General features: G+C 38.3%; 1 protein-coding gene across 2 annotated transcripts in view; it reads right to left on the reverse strand.

Moving 5' to 3' along the window:
• The window catches only part of Unc13c (unc-13 homolog C), a 445,304-nt gene that overhangs the window by 159,630 nt on the left and 267,489 nt on the right, over positions 1-18,185 (reverse strand). For both annotated transcript variants that reach the window (XM_028773588.1, XM_028773589.1), the window contains 3 exons: positions 9,227-9,295; positions 7,135-7,224; positions 3,963-4,091 (listed from right to left, as the gene is read on the reverse strand). In XM_028773588.1, the coding sequence (XP_028629421.1) occupies positions 3,963-4,091; positions 7,135-7,224; positions 9,227-9,295 (288 nt within the window). The remainder of the gene's footprint in view (positions 1-3,962; positions 4,092-7,134; positions 7,225-9,226; positions 9,296-18,185) is intronic.

An 18,185-nucleotide genomic window follows, 5' to 3' on the forward strand; every position in this document is an offset into this window, starting at 1 on the left:
AATCCACTGCCACTGAGGGAGTCCACTGGGAATCCACTGCCACTGAGAGAGTCTACTGGAAATCCACTGCCACTGAGAGAGTCCACGAGGAATCCACTGTCACTGAGGGAGTCCACTGGGAATTCACTGCACTGAGGGAGTCCACTGGAAATCCACTGCCACTGAGAGAGTCCACTGGGAATCCACTGCCACTGAGGGAGTTCACTGGGAATCCACTGCCACTGAGAGAGTCCACAGGAAATCCACTGCCACTGAGGGAGTTCACTGGAAATCATTTACATGGATTTCCTTCTGCCTTTCTCAGCTTAACAAAAGGCTTTCTCCTAAAAATTCCACCCTTACCAATTAGTTTATTTTTCTGAGTTTTTTTTTATTTTCCCTCAATAAATCAGTTAAGAGAGAACTGATTCTTGTCTTATCACTTAAAATTTATCAGTGTACAAAAAGCATGTATAATTTTACACTTCTAAGAAGAGATAGCTGGCTCTTTTGCCTTTAAAAGGATTTCAAGTAGTAAGTTTTATTCCTAACGTGGGGCTTCACAACTATTTTCAAACTTAATATTTCATGAAACCAATTTACAGAGTCCTGCTAGATGGTGAAAGAAAACAAGAAATTCCTTCTGCTGTTCTCTAGGCTGTATTTTAGGATGGATGTAAGGCAAGTCAGGGACATTATTTGTTGATTTTATACTCTTCTATAATTCATACTTTTGTTTTCAAACTTTCAATGTTTTATCACACTCCATAGCAGGATGACTTCTAGGGGAGTCAGGTGCTCAAACATTAAGAAGGTCTACATGCATACATCAGAAAAAATGTAACGAGACAGAAAAATGTAACGAGGTTTAAAAGCTAATTTTGCAGAAAAGATGGTAGTTCTCACTGAGATGTCACTTCCAAATAAGCTATGTTTCAATACAACTGATGGCATAAAATTAGAAAGGAAACCTCTGATGAATATAATTTAAAGAAATTCTTACTGTAACCCTTTTCAGAACACAGATTCAACTTCTTTACAATAAAGTAAAAATTCTACTGATCAAAAATATCCTACACTTAGATCAAGTAATGGAGTTCTAACCTATGAAACATGTTTAAACATCAATAAAAAGATACATGCATATAACAACTCAGTAGTCCATATCTATCAAATTAAAAAAATCAAGACAATTACGTACTAATGTTAATGTCCACTAGAATTCATATGCTGGATCTAAAATCCCATGAGAAAGCATTCTGACACTGAGCCTTTATAGAGCAATGATCACGGTGAGGAGCTCTTACTCTCTCATGAGACAATGTCCTATGAAGGTGTAGGCAGGAGATGCCTAGCTCCTCTGCTAAGAGAGCTACACCTCAAAGGTGAAGCCTGAGAAGGAGACAGTGGGTCACACCAGACACTGAACCTGCTAGAGTCATAGTCTGGGCCTTTCCAACCTCCACAACCTGTATGGCTTATTAATTATGCAATCTAATTTTTAGAGCTGCCTAGATAGCCTGAGATACTAGCTTTTGTAAGACTTTTTTATGGCTACTCTATAGAGAAAACACCCTGCTAAACATTACCGCAGTACCTAAAATACTTTAAAACCTTTTTGGAGGGTAATTTGTTAGTATCCTTTAAAATTGTAAATTCATTTCTCATCAATCAAACACATCTCTTAGAATTCTAAGAGATACACTTTCTTTTACAAGACACAAAATTATATATAAGATTTTCCCAGCATTGTTTTAAATAATGTAACATGAAATAATTTAAATTTCTATCAAGAGGGAAGAGTTAAATAAACTGTGAAGTGTCCATCTAATATAGTACTGTGCAAATATGAAATTCTGGAAATTCAGAATATTCTTGTGTATTAATAATGAGAGCATCTCTAAGATACAGAAAATGAAATAAGGTGCAATACAGTATTTCATAGTATGCCAACATTTGCATAAACTAGGGATACACACACACACACAAATATAAGAGGTCTATTTAAATATAATCTTTTTGAAAGGTGCACAGGAAGAGGTAAATATTGTCATAATCTTGAAATTTTTACTTTTATTTTTAATCATGTATGTTTGTGTTTATGTGCATGTGTGAATACAGTGTCTGCAGAGGCCAGAAGAAGACATCAGCTCCTCTGGAGTGGCCTTACAGGTGGTTTTGAGACTCCCTATGTGACTACTGAGAAGTAAACCCAGTCCTCTGTAAGAGAGGCAAGTGTTCTTAAGCCTTGAAGTCAATAGAGGCCCTTTTTGTTATAATTTTATGCAAAACTTTGTGGCATTTCTGTTTCATGTTCCTTGAGCAAGGGCAAAAGTGGAGGTTTTCCTGAGAAAGAGGATGACGGTTTGGTTTCTGCAGCCTTGCTGCTATGACTGATTATGAAATGGACCCATGCCAGAAGCTGAGCCACCAGAGAGGAGAGGGCAGCAAGGCACAATTGCAGAAATGGCAATCTGGATAGAGCTCTGGTGCCAAACTTAATTACAGAGCACATTTCAGTGCTTCCAAATACCTGGAAGCTTCCCTGTGAGAAGATGGAATGTAACAACCTTTATATTTCAGAGAGAGACTGGTGGGCTCAGGAAATGATTTTGTGTATTATAAAAGGCACCCCTATATCACTAACCACAGGGGTCTATAAGGAAAGCATTGAACCAAAGGTTACCTTTTAATGCACGTTACTGACAAGTCCCATTGCCAATTTTTAATTTGGGAACAAAGCAGGTGTTGCTGGAATGGATCACAGGTTAACTTCCTGGGTATCTGCAGGAAAGGCATTCACACACACACACTATCTTCCTTAGCTTTCACCACAATTTTGGTAGCAAGTGTAATTAACTTTATATCCTCTTAATACACAAAGACACCAAAGCTTAGAGGAATTTGCTCAAGACTCAGTTGCTTTCTAGTTGATGGGAACTTTGAGTTCAAATGGGTCTCCTTTTAAAGTTTCAGCTCTTCCTAGATTATCTTAGTGCCGCCCAAACTAGAGACAGGGTACTGTGTTGAACAAAGCAGGTATGATAACCTGTTCCCATCTAGGTCTCATAAGAGCCACCTGCAGAATGAAAGAAATGGTCAAGATTCTGCATCCTATTTTGCCTGGATCCAATGCCTGACTTTCAACAAGTTGGTTTCCATCTAGAATTTTGTGGTTCAGGTGGGTGTTTGATATTCTGCCCTGAATAATTCTGTATAGCTGTCTTGGAAGACGCCCAAAAGGAGTGGTTGTTCAGGGTCTCACTCTACACTAGCCTAAATCTTCAGAGGAAATATTACAGCTTAAGTGGAAATGTCCCAACTCCTTTCTGTTTGTTTTTCTTTTTTTTCTTTTTCTTTTTCTTTTTTTTGTAAACATCTAGAGAAAAAGAAGCAAAGCTCCCTTTGAAAATTCAGATGTGGATGCTGGGTATGTAGTTCAGTTGATAGGTTGATTACCATGCACGATCCAAGCCATGGGTTTGACTCCCCAACACAGAATAAATCTGGCAGAGTGGCTCATATCTATAATCCAGACATTTGAGGGTAGAAACAGGGGGTCAACAACTCAAGGTCATTCTAAACTATAGCATGTTCAAAGATGTTTGGGTTTATATTGAGACCTTGTGCCCCCCAAATAAGGAAAATGGCCTAATGTCAGGTTTCCCTCAAATGAACTGCTTCCCATTCTGTGAACTGGAACAAGACATTTAATTCTTCTAAATGCAATCATGCACCTGAAGAACAGGAATGATGATATCTGCTTTTGCCACACAAAGCTATTGTGAGGAATGAATTAGCTCAAACACAGGGAAATGATGTCCAAATGTGAAGACACAAGATGGAAATTCTCAAACCTGTGGTTAATGTGAGATTAAATGAGCAGCTCCCCATTTTCTGCTATTCTAAATGCATTGAAACAGGTATTAGAAACAGATATTAGAAACGGAACAGCAGCATTCAGAAAGCCGTACTTCTCTTACCGGGTCTATCAGCTGGGAATAGAGTTCGTGGCAGTTGTCGAAGATATACTTGTATGTGGAATCCAGACAAGCCCTGACACAATCTTTCACCACTGCGCTGGCCTTTGGGGGGCTCTGCAGCTCCAGGACCTGACATACAAATCATTTTCTTAAAAATAGCAGCATGCTGCAAACCCATAAAGCCATTTCATCAATATTCAAGTGATTTGACTATGTTTAAAATACACGGCCTGAGAAATCTTTTTAGTAAGGCAGGTGATATGGCTAAGTGGATAAGGGAGACTGTTGCCTAGTTTCATGACCTGAATTTAAACCCTGGAAACCACACAGTGGGTTAAGATGACAGTCCTGCAAGTTGCCCTCTGATCTCCACATGTGTGCCCACCTTGCCCCTCAATAAATAAATGTAAGATGGTTTTGTTGTTGCTGTTTTCTGAGACAGTGTTTTTTTCCTGTGTAGCCCTGGCTGTTGTGGAATTCACTCTGTAGACCAGGCTGGCCTCGAACTCAGATGAGTGCTGAGATTAAAGGTGTGTACCAGCACTGTACAAATGTAAATTTTTAAAGAGTGTGTGTGTGTGTCTCAGTTGTATTTCATCAACTGACAAATGCTAAGCAATCACAGCCATCACTGTGTGTCTGATAGCAACAATACTGTAATAAGCAAGTTGAGTGATGAAGAAAAGTCACCTTTATTTGTAGGCTTAAATTCTAGAAGTAGTGAGTAATAAATAAGTTAAACACATGCATGACAATACATGATGAAGAGAAAAAGAAAGCAATGGAGAGAAGCTGGGAAGGGTTGATACACTGAAAGAATGCAAAGGGTAGGGTTAGCAGATGAAATCAGAAGGGAGAGGTGAAAGAACAGGAGGCCTGCATGGAGAATACTATAAGAGCTTTATGGTCAATTAAGACAGAAAAGGGTTAACAGAACAGGAGATTAACTCAGGAGTTGGCTGTGAGTTTGTGTCTCTCAGCAATATCAGAAGCTATACTTATAAAATCTCACCATCGTGACTGATCAAACATGAATACAGGTGATGCCAATGACCATGCGAAACTGGAAGGAGAAAAGCCCATGAAGTCTCAACTCTACATAAGAACTAACTGAGGATGGGGGGAGGAGGAGAGGTGGCTTTCCCTAGGGAGGAGCACACCAGTTGGTTGTCCAGTGCCAAACTCTTAGCCCTGAAAACATATATACTGGTAGTATTATATATACACCGAACAGGTTATATTTAGGATTACACACACACACACACACACACTAAAATTAATAAAAAAAAAAAAAAAAAAAGAAAAGAGAAGAAAAAAGAAAGAAAAAACAGAAAGAAGAGAAAAGAAAAAAAAAGAAAAGAAAAGGAAAGAAAAGAAGAGAGAAATAAAGAGGCCATTAATTTGAAAGTGCACAGGACTGGAGGAAGGAATATATGGGAGTATTTGGAGGGAGAAATGTTGTAATTAAATTATAACTCCCCCCAAAAATAATAGAAGGACGAAAAATTTTGAAGAGTTTTGAAACTGGAGTAAGTGACGTCAAGCAGCATTTTAAAGATTTATTAATATGTATGGGTATTCACCTAAATGTACATGCATGCAGTTTTCACAAAGGTCAGGAGAGGACATTAGATCATTTGGAACTGGATTGTAGATGGTTGTGAGCAACCGTGTTGTTGCTAGGAATAGAGCCTAGGTCCTCTGGAAGAGCAGAAAGGGCTCTCTAGTGCTGAACCATCTCTCCAGCACCTCAAACAAAGTTTTAAAGAAATTAACGGTGCAATTGATAATAGAAAATATAGATTGGGCAGAGTGAAACCAGTGATTCAGAACTGTGGGGAGGAATCTAGCCAGTGTGTTATAGTGCCTAAGAGGAGAGAAATGGAGGGTGCAGAGTGCAAAAGGGGGGGGGGTCACTGTTTCTAGAAAACAGACTCTATGTGACAGTTAACAGTACAAAAGAAAGAAGAGGATTAATGACACACAGAGGGGAAGGTGGTGGGCTGTGTCACTACTTGAGGACTTTCTCTTTCTTTTGCTCCTTTTACTAGTGAAATAAACTGTAGAATCATAATTATCAGTGTAGCCATGATGGGGGGGCATGGACAGATGTTTATCACTGGAGTGGCACTCCATTGTTCCTACCCCCTCTTCCTCCTGCAGTGGCACCTATGACTTGTCAAAATTGAGTAAATGTTTTTACTGAGCCTTGACCACGTTCCCCTAAAAGTCTATGTATACTGGTATTACTAGATCAGAACCAATACAAATTCTGTTTACTACAGTCACCAATGGATCCTAATAACTAATGATCATTTATGTAGTATGCATTTGTTTACTATTATAAAATCCTATTTATTTTTATTATTTTTATTTTTTAGTGCTGTGAATAACAGAACTAATGGTGAGATGGGTAAGGTTGTTTACATAGAACGAGCAGTGTGGAAACTAATAAAAGCAAGCTAACTGTGAAAAAGATTAAAAGCAGGAGGTAGGTCATATAACAGTTAATAATTTATAAAAAATGTATAATAAAATAGCCTGGAATGTTGTTTTGTTTTGTTTGATGTCTTAGAACTTGCTGACCAACTCTCATATTACTCTATTTCAAAGAGAAAAGAATGTCTACATCCTAGAAAGCTGTGTTTGAAAGCCTTAACATAAATTAACTGCTTCTGTAAATTATGACTCTCCAGAATTTTATATTAAAAAAGGAATGTATTAAAACAGAAATACCTAGAAAGTTTGGTAGATTATAGTCAACTGTACCAAGAAATTATGTGAGTGTTTCTCATACAAGAATTGCTAACACTGTGTGGTGGCACCATCAAATGAGTCAGCCCTTTTCCTGCAGTAAAAAGCTAGCAAACCATCTCTGTTAACACTTAAAATTAACTCTACTTTGACTCAGCATAATAACTTTGCTATTTCTTAAAATGTGTCTTGCATACTTACTGAAAGAGCATCCTTTAAAACATATTTAGTTCTGACCCAATGTATCAGTGTAAAGTGACTAGAAATCTTGTTTCTTTGATAAACTCTTTGTTGGAAAAGGCATATAGTCCATGATATCTGGCTGGACCTAGTTGGGAGCAGGATAAAGCCAAGCTCTGTCAAGGGACAAGTAGGTTCTGATATCATTCCAAGACATTGTGTGAATGAGATGAGATACCTTCATCCGGAAGAAGGTGATACTGGTCAGCAAGTCTACAGTGGACTTTAGGTCCTGTAGTCTCTCACTGTTGCTGGCTGGAAAGTTTTCCTGGTTAAATAGGAAACAGAGATGGGTAAGGTTGTTGACAGAACCAGCAGTGCAGAAACTAATAAAAACAAGCTAACTGTAAAAAAGATTAAAAGCAGGAGGTAGGTCATATAACAGTTAATAATTTATAAAAAAAACGTATTCTTTCTAAATTCTTATCACAGGACATTCTGAAAAATAGAAGATTCTGCTGTTCATCTTGGAGAGCCAGATCCTTTTATTCATCCTCAGGGTAGCATTTTTTTCAGCACTGTTGCAGCCACTGATGAGTTGCAATGTTCCAGTAAATAACTTCCTACCTATGCTCAGACAAGAAACTCTAATTAAACTCAGTGTACCACACAAAAAATGAAAATGTGACAGTTGGGGGGAGTTGTTGATAAGAAGTGGTCCAGCAGGACAGAGAGGGTGGTGAGAGTTGAGAATAGAGGGGTGAAAATGATCAAATTCATCATATCAGTGGATCAAACTGTTCAACAATAAGTTTTAAATGTATACTACATTATCACTGATGCAACGTTAAAGGACTAATTCCTTCTTATAAAATATCTTTTTCAAAGAAGGGATAAAGATATATATTTAAATCTTTTTATCATTTTTCAAAGATGGGTTTAGTTTTCCAAAGTTACTTTGAACACAGTACAGGTGATAATGTTTACTTTTCAATCACAAGGAAACTTCTAGTTATAGAAAAGAAGATTTCAGGATCTTATCTTCGTCATTAGTATACTCATCTCTCTGCCCATATGTTTACTCAGTTACCATCTACTGACTTATATATTCATCTATTGATCATCCATCAATTTATAACTCACCTATGTAACCATTTGTCTATTCATCATTAAGAGATTAATTAAAATGAATGTACAAGATACATATATAAAAATAAGAAAGTATTCCAAGATCTGAAATATGATAAATTTGAGATATGACTTTCTCCATACTGAGGTCTCTTGAGACCAGTCACATAAAAATTACAGACATTCAGAATTCTGGAGGAAAAGCAAAGTGACTTTATAAAAGAACTTGAAAGAACAAATGGTTTTAACATTAAGAATGCTCTTTTATTAACTGATGATTTTGCACAGGTTTTCTCCAGTCATCAGAAAACCCCAAACTGACTCCTAGATACCTCTTATGACCTTGAGTGGGCTTAGTGGCTAAATGACAGCACGTAAGTTGTGCCAAGGCTCTTCTTGCCCTGAAATATCTTCTATAGTAGGCTGGTATGTGTGATGTTGTATTCATATAATGATGTTACTTTCTAACATAGAATTGGACCTTGAGAAAATTCAGTCTGTAATTTTCAGAAATATGCAATTATCTATCTATCTATCCATCTATCTATTTATCTATCTATCCATCAATCAACTCATCAATCCATTTACTTATCATCCATCCATCTATCCATCATTAATCTATTCCTCTCTCTGTCCATATTTCTATTCAGTTACTGTCTATCAACTTATATATTCATCTATCTATTTATCCATCCATCAATTTATTTATTCATCTATCTAACCATCTATCTATTTATCATTGAGATGAATTAAAATGAACGTAGGAGATACATATATAAAAATAGAAAATATTCAAATAAAATATTGATAAATATAAGGTATAAAAAATCTACAATGACTATAGACTTTTTGTAAATACATTTTCAAAATAAAGCTGGACCTTGTGTTCTCTTGATGAATTAGCCCAGGTGCACTCCACCAGATGGTTGCTAAGAATTCCAAGATCGAGCTGTACACACACAAAGCATTGTTATCATTAGGGTTTATGTGCACACAGAATATGAAAACAACAAAGGAGCTCTTGAGGATTGCTTCCAATCTATCAGACTCAAAATCAGCATTACTTTCCCATTACAAGATGAATAATGATAACTATGGTGAAAAGTTACCTAGAGCAAAGGCAGATTTCCCTACCTTAAGGGCAGAAATTACCTAGAGAAAGGAAAATTTCCCTACTTTCAGGGAAATTATATCATACCTACCCTGTACTTTGACAGGTCAATCCTTAAGGAGTTATGCAACTGGTCCAATAGTTTTATGAATTTTTCCCTCTGTACCAAGAAAACACAAGACAGGGAGATGGAAATAAGAAGCGAAGCACACTCAATGCAATCCCTTCGGCTATTCATGAGCATTACCGTTCCCGTTCTACAAAGACAGAGGAGCACTGATGTCAACCACTGTCAAAGTCACAGAACTACACAACCACAGGACATGATAGTGGCTCAGAGTCCATCTCTGAATCTTTAACACCATCCCTGTTCCTCAGGTAAGTCACCCACCCTACCCTTGTGAATGACAAGAAATGGTGCAGTTGTCCTAATAGGGTACCTAGAGTAATTCTGCAGAATAATGAATTCCTACCATTTCTCTATGTAAGTACTGCAGTGTATCAGCAGAAGAAAACACACTTCACCCCTTGTTTTAATCCTGCATACCATTCTGGGCCCCCAGAAAATTACTGACAGATTTATTAATTTCCAACCACTGGAATGGAAATAGCTGGTGTGTGTGTTTAAAAAAACATTTAAAAAATATAGTTTCCTTTGGGAAGCAAGCACAGACTTACTAATCAGAAGGAATTGATTGCTTTTAAAGGATTTTATGATGTATCTCTGAAAATATTATAAAAATCGAGTCCTACTTCTTACTGCTGCCATCGGGACTGTGTCATTGTGGGACTGTGCTTTCCATAAAAGTCTTTGGCTCAGGAGAGTATGGAGTTGTGTTAGTAAATGTAGAGTTTGAATCAGATGAATCTAATACAAAGAAGGGGCTTCTATGAAAGCTGCACACACACCAACTCCAGAGGTGATGCCCTAGCTTGGTTTCCTGTTGCTGTGATAAAATAAATACCTGACAAGACAGGCTTATGGAGAAAGGGTCACTGTAAGGAAATCAAGGTAACATGAACTTTAAATAGCTAGCTGGCCACATCCATAGGCAAGATCAGAGAACATGCATGCTCAGCTTTCTTTTTCTTCTTCTTCTTCTTTTCATTTTACTTTTTTCACAGTTCATAATCCAAATGTAGGGAATGGTGCTGCCCACTTTTACATTGGGTCTTCCCATATCAGTTAATGTAATGATGACAACAACGCCTGCCCCCAGACACATCTATAATGAAACTCCTTTCCTAGCTGATTCTATCTCACATTAAATTGGCAACTGGAATAAATCCATTGCAGGCAGCAGACAGGCTACTGTCCTGGCTTTTAGTTTCCTTATAAAAGTATAAAATAATGAGTGGGCGTAAGAGTGACTGGGAGCAAGGGTTTCTGTCTACATCAGTGGTCTATAAATACCAAATTACATTTTGCAGAATCTTGGCAAACTAGAAACTCTCCTTAATTTAAGAAGTAGATATTTGAGGCACATAATTCATAGTCTTTGAAGCTCCTGTTCTTAACAGAGTCACAGCTGAACAGCAATGTATGTTGAAGACTTTTGGATGACTTCTCACTCAATTAAAAGTTCTGACTGTTCGATGAATTCCCATCCTCAGAATCACACATGGTGAACAAAGGTTAAATGCCACTCCTGTTCTAACTCCCGTGGAGAAAGCATGGAAGCTGAAGATAGAAACTTTTCCTTCTAGAAGCTTCTAGAACTTTGTTAAGCAATCTAAGATCAGTTTATCCAGCAAAGCTACTGAGATACGCAGATGATTCTCACTAGACATCAACAATGGTTCCAATCTATACACATAACTACCAGCATGCTTCCTTTTCAAAGATGAAGTCTGAGTTACCTTTGACTGAGAACACAATCTGTACTTACTGCGTTAGATTTTTCCTTCTCCTGTCTCAACACCGTGTTCTTGGGGAGGGAAGACAACAAGCTCGGCTGCCCTTTATTACTGTTCCCTCTACTCCCGTCCATCAAATGAAAACTAAAGATGAAAGAATTGCTACAACAGAGAGTTCAGGGCCACAGTAAAGTTAATCACTTGGGTGACTATAAAAGTCAGTCTGACTCGAGTCACATCTCTGGAAGGTGTGCCTGATCTCTGTGATTGGCACAAATCATCAAGATGGCTGACGCGACCGTTGAACTGTGCTTTGCCCCAAATCACTGACCCCATTCCGCCCGGTGGGGCTGACTAGCATCCAATCACTGCTCAGCACTAATTCTCTACTGCTTTTCAATAAGAGAATTTCATGTAGTGAATGTGCCCAGTAGGAAATGGTTACCTTTCCAGACTTCATTAGAGGAAGCTCATGACGATACCACAGTCTTAGACAGTGAGACATACCGAGTTTATTAAGGAGGAAAGACTCAGCTTTCTTTTATCAATTAATTACTGATAGAAAAGACCTCGGAAACAGTGCTTGGTGGAGTCTGTTCATGTTACTAGTATTTGCTACATAATTCCTTATTGAGTGTCTAGTTTATGCCTATAAGGTGAAAGGCTAAGGAAGTGGTGAAAATGGTAGAGCTACATGCTTTTAGAATTCCATGTCTGCCCTATTTATATCTATCCAGTTGTGTGTGTGTGTTTGTGTGTGTGTTCATCCCCATGTATGTCTGTGCACATGTGCATGTCTGTGTTTGAGTACATGTATGTACAGGCATGTATGGGGGCCTTAGGTGTCATTCCTCATTCCTCACCATCCTCTATTTTTTTAGAAAGAAAAGTTAAAGATGCATTTTTATTCTAATCAAGGAAAATAATTAATGAAACAGAAAGATACTATACATACTGTTTTTTAAAAGACAAGGTCTCTCACCAGCCTGGAACTCACCAAGTGGACTAGGCTGGCTCATATGAGTCCCAGGGATCTACCTATTTCTTCCTTCTTAATGCTGGGTGTCTTAATTAGCTTTTCATGCTACGATAAGACACTACAACCAAGGCAATTATAGAAGAGTTTATGGGGGCTACAATTTCAGAGGGTGAGTCTATGACTATCATGGTGGGAAGCATGGCAGCAGACAAACACAGCACTGTTAAAATATATAAGCTCTCAGGGAGAGGGAGAGGGAGAGGGAGAGGGAGAGGGAGAGGGAGAGAGAGAGAGAGAGAGAGAGGGGAGAGAGAGAGAGACAGACAGACAGAGACAGAGAGAGAGACAGAGACTGAGACAGAGAAGAACTAGGAATAGTGTGGGTTTTTGAAACTTCAAATCCTGTCCCAAGTAACACACCTTCTCCAACAGAACCACACCTTTTCCTACTTTCTAAACTATTCTACCAACTATAGACCAAGACTTCAAATACATGAGCCCATGGGGGCCAATCTCATTCAAACCAGCACACTGGGATTACAAGCATGTACCATCACACTTGACATCATTTATGGGTTCCACGATCCAACTCAGGTTCATGTGTTTTCAAGGCAAGCATTTTACTGACTGAGCCATCTCCCCAGACCCTATCCACACTTTAAAAATTACAATCCTGAACTACACTACCAGTATTTATTGCCCCTGGATTTAGGTTATGTGAGTCAGAGTCTTGCTTAGCTGGATTTGTGAGCTTCTATTTTGTGGGGGTGACCAGAATTCTGACTGAGGCAACTTTCATATTTCTTCTCCTCAGCTTGGTTTCCAGAGCCCTCCTGAAAATTTTACATGCAAGGAAGAAAGCCAGAGAGAGAAAGATGCTGGGCTTGTTGTCAGAAAATCCCAAATCACATCTGAAGAAGCAAAATTAAAAGTGTTCTGTTGATTGGATTTTCAAAGGGATTCTTTAAACAGCAGGGACAGCTTGAGACGTAATTTTGTTTACCATATTTCTTTTTGACTAAAGGGAGATCGCCTTTGAGGCCACAGAGGGGATCTGCTATCCACATGGCATGATCTGAGAAGTAAATAAGGAAGGGGGTGATTAAAACATGTTTCTCCCAAGGGTTGCAGAGCCACATTGGGAATGACTACATTATTTAGGCCTTTATAGTAGATAAGGGCCACACTTGTCTGGTAGGCAAATCATGGTAACAATACTAGGTAGTATCATTTTTCAAAATGTAAGGTTTAATTCGGTAATTAAAATACCAATGTCAGTGGCCAGCAAGGTATCTCAAGAGGCCTAAAGACTACTTTGACCTTAAGGATTGTGTCACTATTCCAATCTGACACTCATGACAGATAGCTTTGCTAGATAATACATCAGTGTTTTGGACATGGTTAGTTTCAAATAAAACTTATTGATCAACAGCAATATTGTAATCTTATATAATTTTAATATATCACAAGATCATAATCTTTTGATTTTTAAAAAATAACGTTTAAAAGCATAAAAAATTCGTTCTTAACTCATTGGCCATACAAAACTGGGTGGGCTGGACTGGGATCATGAGCAGAGGGAAAACTAAGGTAGGAAAGGGAAGTGTCTACCTCATGAGTGCATGTTTAGAAAGGTTCCCACAGGATTCTGGGAATGGTGGAAAGAAAAGTTCCTGTTTGGAGTGGGCATCGATCTCCACACAGCCTCAGCTTCTTTCTCTACTTCCCTTCTTGGTCACAGTGTGTGTGAGCTTTGATGGAAACTGATGCTGCTCAAGCTTTGAGACCCTCACTTGCCTCAGTACCTCTTGGAGGGATCCTATGTACTCTGTTGATCTCAGTTTGTGAGGAGTCAGAAATAAGATAAAGAATATCCAGCCATGGACTGGCAATCCCTCCATGCAGATCCATCAAAACCAACAAGTCAGGAAAAAGAGAAATGTTTCAAACAGAATATTTAAGGGCTCTTAATAATTTTGTATAATTCAGTTTATGTTAATAATAAAAACATTAGGGATGCCTTTACATTTCTTATTGTTTTGAGATTAATATTGATATTAATAACTATATTGCAAAATTAACATATTTCATTAATTTTTAAGTATTTGTTGGTCCATCACAGGAGAACAGACAAAGCACTGGCATGTCCTACTCCATGCTGTGGGCTTCCTAAGGCCCTTTTCACTTGGCTTATCCTTGAATAGGGTCTGTCTACTCCTGTTCTGACTGAAGCTTTCTCTCTTAGAGCTCAGAAACCTTGTAATTGTTTACTCTTTCTCTTGATTATATAAATATTTTTTAAAAATCTTTCCAATTTTCTAACCCATGTATGTTTTCCTGAAAATTTTGGGAGGCCATCACTTTGAGTTGCAATGCTTTGTGTCCCAGCCTCCTTGAGGGAGGAGAAGTCTATCATTTAGGCACATGGATGGGCAACAATTGTTACCACAAAAAGCAAACTGCAAACTTAAAGAATATTAGCATGCTGGTCGTATCCCACTGCTCCACCCTTTAGCAGTCTCCACAGCATCCTCTGTAATGCCAGCATATGAAAATTCTCCCACATTCTATCTCAGTGGGCTTGGGTAGAGACTGAAGCCCCCTCTCTCCTATACTGAAATAACCTTGACGAAACTCATCATTGTCTGTTCTTCACAAGCTACTCTTTATTCTTATATCATCTGTGACATAAATGTAATGGATGTTTTACCAAGTCTGAGAAAAGCCATTAAAAGCATTAGGCATCAGGAATGTGTGGCATTAGGAAAGTGTCGTGAAGATAAATTCTATATTAGAATCTGAAAATCTCGAACTATTCATTGATGTGAAAGACTGAATGATCTTTCTTCTTTTTCCTGTAAAAACATGCCAGAATTTTTTTGTCATATGAAGAAATGATGATTAAATAATATATAGTCAGAATCCAAAGTATTTTTTGTGTAACAAAGTGAATGAAAACATTCGGTTTCCTTTCTTGGAGTTTGTGCTGCTAATAGTATCTGCCATAAAGGTTAATTTTACAACAAATTTCCTATTGAGAAATTTATATTCTTCTTAAAGAATATCCTGTAAAGCCATGCAAGTGTCATGAATAAACACTAGATTGTGTCTCTCTATACAAATGATTTAGTAAGCTGTGAAGAAACAATGATGGGGCTGGAGAGATTGCTCAGTGAGTGAGAGCATTTGCTGCTTTTATAGAGGTTCTGGGTTTGGGTCCCAGAACCCATGCTGGGTGGCTCACAACCACCTGTAACTCCAATGCTGCTTTCACACAGTACACACACACACACACACACACACACAACTTTAAAAATCTTTTTAAAGAGAAATGATCTAACAATCTTTTCCAAAATACTTTTCCCTTTATTCTCCTTTAGCTTCACACTCCATTTTGCTATTGACTAGCCTTGGTATCACATTGCTACACCAGGACCATCAGCCCTGTCCCCCAGCCCCCTGTCAGTGAACAGGACTAGAGCTCACTCTCTCCTCTTTGATTCCACAGCTTCCTGTAGCTCAGAGACTCAACACCAATGCATTTATTCTCAGAGTCCTTCCCATCAGGTTCCCATAATGATCTTAGTTTCTGCCTATCAATTTTACAGTGTCCTGGCTACCATATTTGGAAGGAGACACGAGATGTACCCCTTCCCCATCATCTGCTTTTTGGTTTATTCCTGCAACTAGCCATGGAACAGAGATGCTTGTTTTCCAGTATATTGTTACCAGCATGATGATTTTGGAAAGATGTGATAGGACAGACAATCCCCTGTTCCTTACATTCCCAATGTTATGAAAGTTTATTGTTTCTCTTGCAAATCAAGGCATTTGGAATTACCCTGGAAGTCCTTTAGATGATATAGAAAACATATACTTTTTTGTTAAATGGTTTTCTACTTAAAATTTCTTAGATGGTGTCCACACCACAACCTATGTCAGATGCATCCAGTTAATCTCTCCCCTGTGCAATATTCACTGTACAGTGGTCATGCTCCATCAGAAATCCTGTCTCAATATCCCTGCATATTAAGCATACAGTCCAAACACTCCAGTGTCTGTAAAAGTCCCCCAGTGATCCAATATTAAACTTCTAACCACCTTCCTCTTGAAGTACCCATCTACAACTGCTCTACAGTAGATGAGCCACCTTACGCATACTTTAAAAACGAGTTATTTCTAGATTATGTAAATGTGTGTTTATGTTTGTTTTGTATGCACCTGTGAGTACAGATATCTGAGGTTGGTACTCTTGGAGCTGGAGTTATAGGTGGTTTTGACCCACAACCAACATCTAGCTGGGTACAGGGAACCTGACTTGGGTCCTCTACTAGAGAAGCATGCTCTTTTAATCACTGGGCCATCTCTCCCAGCCCTTATGTACACTTTTCATCTTCTTTTCTATCTTCATTTTGCCTTGTATTTATTAGAATATCTCAGTAATTCTGTGGATGTTTTCCTGGTACCTCTTGAACTTGAATCTTAGTGTTCATTATTCCAAGGTCAACTTCTGGGAAGTCCTAAGACCATCAGTTACTCCTAATTCTCTAGTCTTCATGCATTTGTAAATATTGAGTAAGTGTCTGTGAGACTTGCTACATCTGAGAGTGACTTGTGTTTACTTTCCACATTTCTGTAATTATCTCATTAGAGTCGAAACCTCAGAGAGTCAAAGTCAAAATGCATCTTTCTTCCATCAGCTGCTTCAGTAGCTTACAGGACTTGTCAAGTAAGCTGGAAGAACAAGTAGGCAACGAAATGAACATGTGGGTGGCCTGGAGATAGGGCTTGGAGAAAGAACATGTGCCTAGGTTGTGTAAGACTCTGAAGAAAGCTTTCTCTTTTTTCCCTTTGTTTAATTATTTTTCAAGACAGAGTTTCTCCATGTAGCCCTGGCTGTCCTGGGACTATGTCTTCTATATAGACCAGCTAGCCTCGAGCTCAGAGATGCACCTGCCTCAGCCTCCTGAGTGCTGAAATTAAAGGTATGCACCACCATGTCCAAATTGAAGAAAAGTTTTTCAAATACACTATGTTTAGGAGGATCTGAAAAATCTGGGTTATACCTTTTTTAAAAGGTTAAAACTGTCACTGTACCCTGTATCTACTTTAGTCCTTGAATGACTAAGAACTCAAGGCTCCAAAGTGGAGGTAGGAGATAGTATAGTTGATATGATTGGTTTAGAAAACAGTATTACATTCCATAGTGATGGGAAAAATACACAGCCACATGCCTGACGTCCAATTAACGGAGTTGTGGTTTGATCAAATGTTTCAGATTTTTTCTGCTTCTATTCTACAAGATGTTATTTGATTTACAAAATGAGGTTTGCTATAAGCATGTTGTTATTGAGATGTGAAATTGGCTGAAGTCAATGTGTTTTCTTCTCTCTGGGTCAATGTGAAGTAAGGGAGCATGGCATCCAATTTTCCTCCAGGTAGCTTTTACGGAGGATGTTAATCACGTAACCACATCTTCTCAGAGGCCGAAAGGCTTTGTGTTCTGTAAGCCTGGCTTGTTCTCCACAGTGCACACAACAGGCAGAATAGAAGCAGAGCCATTTCATAACACAGCATGCTTTATGTTATAGACAAAGTCCCAAGACAACAGCTTCTGTTTCCAAGGTGATACTTTTATTGCAAAAATCTTCTTTGGTCTGGACTTTGACCATGACAGTATTTTGTTAAACTGGCTCCAGAATGTTCTTTAGTTCCAGTTTTTTCAAGACATAATCTGTCTAACTGTAGCTGACAGTGTGTTGCTTATATTGTAGGTAAGCTAGGAGGGACAAACCTCTCATACCTCATATAAATTTAGAATCCTCTTATTTTTGCACATTAGATTATGAATTCTTAAATTCCATCTGATCCTTACTTCAAATTTGGGGAGAACTCCAGAATAGGACTCATTAGCCTCACTGAACAGGTTGAGAAACAGGTTTCGATGACAGAAGGAACTTGATAATGGGCATTATCAAACCTGTTACCCACAACCCCAAAGTTATCCATGGTTACCCTTGTTTCATTTGGTTTGTTTTAAATAGTACTGGTCTCTTCCTTGAGGAATTCACCTCAAACAATACATGCATGTTCTTCATCTTGGGTGCAGAGAATGAAACCTAAGTTCATCCATATAGCCTGTGTTTTCAAATATTGTTCTTCAGTTGTTTTTATCATATGATGAAAACTCCACATTAGATCTCTACAACAGATG

Source organism: Grammomys surdaster, unplaced genomic scaffold (genome assembly GCF_004785775.1).
Source record: "Grammomys surdaster isolate TR1022 unplaced genomic scaffold, NIH_TR_1.0 231, whole genome shotgun sequence".
NCBI classification, from domain to species: Eukaryota; Metazoa; Chordata; class Mammalia; order Rodentia; family Muridae; genus Grammomys; species Grammomys surdaster.